The sequence below is a fragment of the Chaetura pelagica genome, unplaced genomic scaffold (assembly GCF_000747805.2).
Source record: "Chaetura pelagica isolate M959 unplaced genomic scaffold, ChaPel_1.0 scaffold156, whole genome shotgun sequence".
Lineage (NCBI taxonomy): Eukaryota > Metazoa > Chordata > Aves > Apodiformes > Apodidae > Chaetura > Chaetura pelagica.
In genome coordinates, this window is record NW_009953694.1 from 918,756 (window position 1) to 925,308 (window position 6,553).

The window sequence follows — 6,553 nt, forward strand, 5'->3', positions numbered from 1 at the left end:
ACTTGGATCACCTTGGTTAGGATTTCAAAACCCAAGGCCTGCAAGTACTACTCCAAAATCCATACTAACTACTGCTGAAGGAGTGGTCTGTCAAAGGGCTCCCTTCCAGAGCTGGAGACCTGGGACATGGCAAGTATCAGATCTCCATGGCCTGATGGTAAGCTTAAGAGCCAAGTTTTTACTTCTCCATTAAATCTGCAGTTACTCAAGGCCTAAAGCTTCCTAAGGGCTGAAAGATGTTGGACACCTGATTCTCGCTGAGCTTTTGTAGAATCTGGGCACTGGAGACTTAGGAGCTGAAAACATCAATCCAGCTGTCCATGATGGAAAGGCCCAGGGTGCCATAGCATACACAGTTTTCTATGAACATGTATCAAAGGAAAAGGAAGAATCCCTCCTCAGTTATCAAGATATGAAGAGAAAGTATTTTGTGTTCTCACCTTAGGCTGTTTTCCCTATCTCCTAAACCTTGGTCTTTCCAAAGAAATTACTCCAAAGTAAATGAGCAGGGCCTTAACAGAGACTGCTCCATTAATAAAGGATAATAAAGGAAAAGCTGTGTGATTTTTCCTCTAGATCAGCAGCTCAGTAATGTAGACCAAAGAAGAAAACTTTTGCAGGCTTGGGAGCAGCAGTCTTGATGCAGCCTGAAGGCAGTGTCCTGGTTCTAAGCCATAGTCATAAGTTCTAACTCACTATGAAGTTTTTTCTTCCCAAACAGAATTTAAAAAAAGATCAAATGCTGAAAAATATTCCCAAAATATAATTATTCTTCCTCAAATAATAAGTGTTTTAACTACACATGTTTCCTTTGGATTATTTTTTTTTTCAAGGGCTTAGAAGTACTTTACTAAAAGTAACTTTTTTAAGACAATGTAATTTAGAAAAGGAATTTTATAATATAAAACACAAACCCTTTTTATAACTATTTCTGAAGGGGAGGGGGAAAGCAGAAAAAGTAATTTTAGTTTTTCCTTTTCTGTAGGGGGGGAAAAAAAAAAGGCTCAGCTTTATTGAGTTAATGTTTTGCTGATGGAAAAATAAGCATTAAATTGACAAATTTACTTGCCAGTGGTCTTTGTCTTCAGAAGCAGGTTGATGTGCATGGATCCTGCCACTAGTCCTTCTGAAGATTGCTAGGATGTTGATGTTTGCAACTGAACTCATCACATTAGCACCAAAGGAATAAAGTTTAGTATTGAAAATACCCCAGGTGCAACTTCAGTCAATTTAAAAAAGGGGTGACAAACACTACAAAGGCTGTCTCTGGGATGTCATTTGTAGAACAGCTGCTTTTTCTATGATTACTTTCAACTACGATTTGTTCAAAAGTCTCATAGAAAAATAGAAGCGCATGAATGGAAATAAAAAAATACAGACATTTACATTATTTTTATAAATAGACAGCACAGCAAGAATTAAATAGAACACAGACAAAGGATATTTATACAGACATGAACTATTACAGCTTGTTCTCCTCAAAGAGTATCTGTGCATAGACTGTCATACTGGGAATGCCTTTGGCTTCCTGAATCGGCTTCATCAGTTCAAGTTCAGCGTATGTTAAATTCTCCTCTGCAATTTTTGGCTAGAAAACAGAACCAAGAAGTTACAGTTAGAATGTTGTTACACTGAATATACACCATGCCCAAAATATTCTATAGAATGGGCTATATTTCTTCTCTCACACATGGTAATTCCACTATGCTGTTAATCAGTTTCCTCTGCACTAGAGTTAGTTCATAGAAGATAAAATAAAAATAATATTAAAAATAGGAAGTAGTAGGATTTTCAGGTTAATTTCCAATTTCTCCTTGTTTTTCAAACAACACTTCAGTTTGAAAATTCAGATATTTCAGCTATGAAAGATGTGTGTTAGCAAGATGTTCAGCCTCTTTAATACTAAATTTCCCAATTAAATTTTAGTTATTACAGATTTCATAATTTGAAATATATATGTCAGATTTGCTTCCCAGCTGTAAACCTCGAGCCGGTTACATCTCTAATCACAGCACATCTAAATATCTCTCTTTATGCTTCTTAATAGAACAAAAAAGCATGTTAAAAATATGCAGAAGGCAGCAAAAATGGATAGAATTTTGTTACTGTCATTCCAATGGGATTTCATCACTTTTGCCATGCTATAGATGAGTTCAGAGTCTAGAAGAAAGGCCATAGTGCCAAAGCTGTCTGATGTATGATGCAGGTTGAGCTTTAGACTTAAAACTATAAAACTTAGCTAGGAGAAAAGGTATCAAGAAAATTTACTGAACAAATTTCACATGGGTGACAGAAGCTGCCTACTGCTATTAGAGACTTCATTCAGACTCAGTGAGGTGGCTTTGAGGAGGAAAGTCTCGTCTTGTATTCTTTTGTGTGTGTTGGCTCATCAGCTGGGAGTGGGTTGCTCATACCGAATTTATGCCAGAAAATGTAGCAACAAACAAAAGTTCCTGTTCAATTATACATGGGACTTTAAATTTATTTCAGTTCATCTGTAGAACATTAAAGTCTGTGTTCCCAGGAGAATGATGAAGTGCTAAGGTTGTGTGTGAGTTAAAAACTGGAGAATCTGTTCTTTGATCTCCTTGGGTTCTGTGTTCTAGCTGATGTCCTCAAGTTTAAGCCTAAAAAGGGTAATTAAACAATACAAAAAACATTTCAGCCATGCGCATTTTTGCAGCCACTAGACTATACCTTATAGAAAAGGTTGCATCTGTAAGACCAAGAAAGACTTTGTCAGTTGTAAACTGAAAAATGACTCAAAGGTCACAAACCAAATTTCTATACATTACTTAAATATTATAATGAAGAAATTTACAATATTTTCCAGTGTCAAGAGTTTCCTTCATGTTTTATTTACTGTTATTTATTTCTTTCTGATTTAACAAATGATTCTTGTTTCCTTGAAATGTGTTTGAATAATTACTATATTGTCTTCTGTCTAAAAAGATAAACATCTAATATCCTCTGAAATCCGTCCCTGTGCTCCCCTGCTTCCTGTCTTTTGCACTGCTCTGGAATATTCTCATTTTGCCTTGACAACTGCTCTCACTCTGGATTTCAGGTTGTTTCCCTCTGGATGGATGAGTTTACACTTTTCCAGCATTAATTTATTCTTATTTCTTCTCTGCAGATCTGATCCTGAAATACTTCATGTAGCTACCGCTACAAGTGGTGGTGTTGAACTCAGCTGATTTGTACATGTGAGTAAAGGCCTTTGCAGGGCTCACTGCAGGACTGTAATATTTTGCATATGATTAGGTACATGGTTTTCCCTCCCTCCCCCTCTTGCATGGGTCATCCTATTTGATCTCACTATCAAATGCTTCACCATTGACTTACTACACAAATTTCCTGCTTTCGTTGAATTCTGCAGTGTAATGATGTAAAAGGGCTTCCTGTGGATCACAGCCTGATCTTGTATGTAATGGAAATTAAATAACACATTTATTTTATTATTTTATTATTTATTTGTTCATGTGTTGGAACTGAACTGAACCACAAAGTTTAGAAAGTAATCTGTCCTATTCTGGCTTTGGCTTAAAGAGTTAGAAAAAAATCTTGGTCGCCTGCTTTAATATTTAGTTAATGTCTATATTTCCCCTTTCTTTCTAGCCAGTGAGAATATCAGCCTCTGTTTCTAGTTGTTTTGTCTTTCTTGAGATCTTCAATTTCCCTTTTGAGATTTGAAAACTGTAAGTGCCCACCTATTCAGTAGTAGTGCAGAGGCTCAATACAGGAGCTAATTTGAGGCTGGACATGTTGAAGACTTTAATCTTAGTGTATGACAGAGCATCTAGTCTCTCTTTGAAGGTACTGAGAGTTTTGCTGCCAACTTCAATGGGTGTCATCTCAGACCCTGAACACAGAATGATAAAATGCATGTGAAAACCTCCTAAAAAGGAATCTGATAAAACTTTACAAACAAGCTTTGGGTCACTGCCAGAGTGAAACTTTGTATTTCCTAAGACTGACCCAGTATATCTTTTGAAGCAGAAATATTTTCATTGTTCTGTAGAAATCAGTTGCTAGGGGCAAGCTAAATCTGTATATGCTTTCCCCTTTGCTGTTTAATTGTATTTCATGTTATGCCACATGTCCTAAAATAGCCAACCCAATGCCCAGCTCATGTAAGTTTTAGAACTAAGATTTATGAAATCATATTGTCCAGGTGTTTTATTATATTATCTCAAAATTGCATTGTTTTCCAGTGTAGATTATCTCTTTATTCATAGTTTATTCTATTATGTTTGGATATGAAAAATAACACTAGATTCCCCAAAACAGGTCATTGGGCAGTAGTGGCTGATGTGTTGCTTTCATACATTTTTATGATGTTCCTATAGTAAACATAATTTAATAAAGTCAAAACACACTAAATAAATAATTGCATCTAGAAAAGCAATAAAACCAAATAAAATTAGTACTTTCATAAGTGGAAAAGGTACTTCAATTACTGCTACAAGCAACAGCACACCATAAAATGTGTAGAATAATTTCCCTTATGCATATTTCTAGTATGTAATAATTTGATTGAAAATATGAGGAAACACACAGGAGGTTCAAAATTGTGAAGGGTGTACAGTTTTCAGCAAAGGATGCGTAATAACAGTGCATGGAAGCCAACACTACTTTAAAGTAGCTATAGTAGCCAGAGTTTGACTCCATACACTCTCCTCTACTTCATTTATCAGTCACATGTTTAATTTAATTTTGCTGGTTTGTTTGTCCAAAACCTTTCTTTTCTTTTTTTTTTTTTTTTTTTTTTTTTTTTTTTTTTTTTTTTTTTTTTTTTTTTTAAACAGGCTGGAAAGAAAACTAATTCTACGATTTCATCTCTCATTTGGATTGGATAGGGTTTTGGCAGTGTAAGCCTGGAATCCTGCCACCACCTCCTTTTTGGAACAATAGCGTGACTTTAGTAACTAATGGTAGAGGTGGGACTGATTCCAGGGCAGAAGAAGAAGAGACAATGAATGACTGGCCATTCACCCCTCTCTTTCCATCCTGGCTCTTCACTAGGACGTCACTGGCATTTCTGTGATTACAACATCCTTTCTTGAGACATCATTGCTCTAAAATAATATTGAAATTATTTCTTCAAATAGAATTCTGTCCCAAAGTGATATTTATGGATACATTCTTTATCTTGTATGTCTGTTTTCTCATTTTGGGATCACATACTTTGCAGAAATATAAACTAGGAACAGTCATAGTTTTCCAGCATATCTTCTGGCAAATGCAAAATTATTCCTCTTCCAGATTTCTCCAGTTTTATTTTAGTTTATTCCAGTCACAGGGCTTCCCAAGGGCAACTATTCAAAAGAATTCACTTACAGGAGCATTTTTCTCAATAAACAATCTGCAAAGTGTATCAGGTAACTATTTAAAAGAAACTCAAGTATGTACATACATAGTTTTGTTTTTATTGGGTTTGCCCAGTATATAAATGCATTAGAAATTACCAAGAAGGATTGGTTTTTTTAATGAAAATTACTGATTTTTATGTTATAATTACTAGGCATGTCAATTTTGCTCTTCCAGGGCTTAGCTGATTTGTTTCTTGGCATTCTCAAGGATGTTTACTGTGAGCACTGTCAGACCGAAAGCTCTCGAAGTTTTAACTGAGACCACTTTTATCCAAATTTATAATGAGTTATGAAAAAATAATAACCTCATAAATTTAACTTGTCTGGAAAAGCAACTGATGCAAAATTGGACTTAGAGATTGCTGCAATTTCACTCTTCCATGACTACATCAGCTACCATGAACATGAAAAGAATGAGTGTAAATTTCTAATTTTAAAAAATATATAGAAAATGGCTCACTTTCCAGTTCATTTCAATACTAGATATTTCAGTGACTATCACTGCAGATATTTGCCTTGGAATTCAGCATCTATATGATTGCAAGCAATGGAATGTTTTGGGTTTTTTTTTGCAATATGATACAGAATTACTTTAACATGGGACCAGGGCAAGAAAATTGTTTTTAGACCAAATCAAACTTTTGCCTCCGACTTTTCTGAAATTATTAGGCATATGTCCCAAGTTTCAGTCAGAGCTTCTTAATATATTTAGTAACTTGGATTTCCTGCAGCATCACTCCCACCCTCACTGGCATTCCCTGTGCTCATGGGTGAGGTCAGCAAGGGTAAAAACTTGCCAGTTATGCTCAGGTTTGCTGCTGATTGCCAGTACAATGCAAATTGCCACGTATGGACTGCCCACGCTGTGCTGCTGGGTGCACACTGTGGTGCCAAGGGGATCCTGCTGTAGGAAGTACAAATGTAAAAGATACAGAGTCAGAGATGGTGAAGTTTGTTTAATCCAGTCCCTAGGAATTGAACTTCTCTGCAAGTTACCTCAGAGCATAAAGCAAGCAGCCCTGCCCCAGCACCGTGAAGTTGCTTTTGCTTAGCAAGCACATGCTGGAACTACCATTTTTTCTCTCCCTTTTGCTTGCAAAGTCCAAACTCAGATCTTTGGCCTTTTCCCTTTCACAGTTGGGAAACATCCTGTTTTGTTTTCACACTTGGTAAAAAGCTCA

At 36.0% G+C, this 6,553-nt stretch overlaps 1 protein-coding gene across 1 annotated transcript in view; it reads right to left on the reverse strand.

Annotated features, from left to right (window-relative positions):
• Positions 1 to 1,462: 1,462 nt before the first annotated feature.
• The window catches only part of VSTM4 (V-set and transmembrane domain containing 4), a 33,320-nt gene continuing 28,229 nt past the window's right edge, over positions 1,463 to 6,553 (reverse strand). Inside the window, exon 8 of the mRNA XM_010000346.1 lies at positions 1,463 to 1,588. Within this exon, the coding sequence (XP_009998648.1) occupies positions 1,463 to 1,588 (126 nt within the window). The remainder of the gene's footprint in view (positions 1,589 to 6,553) is intronic.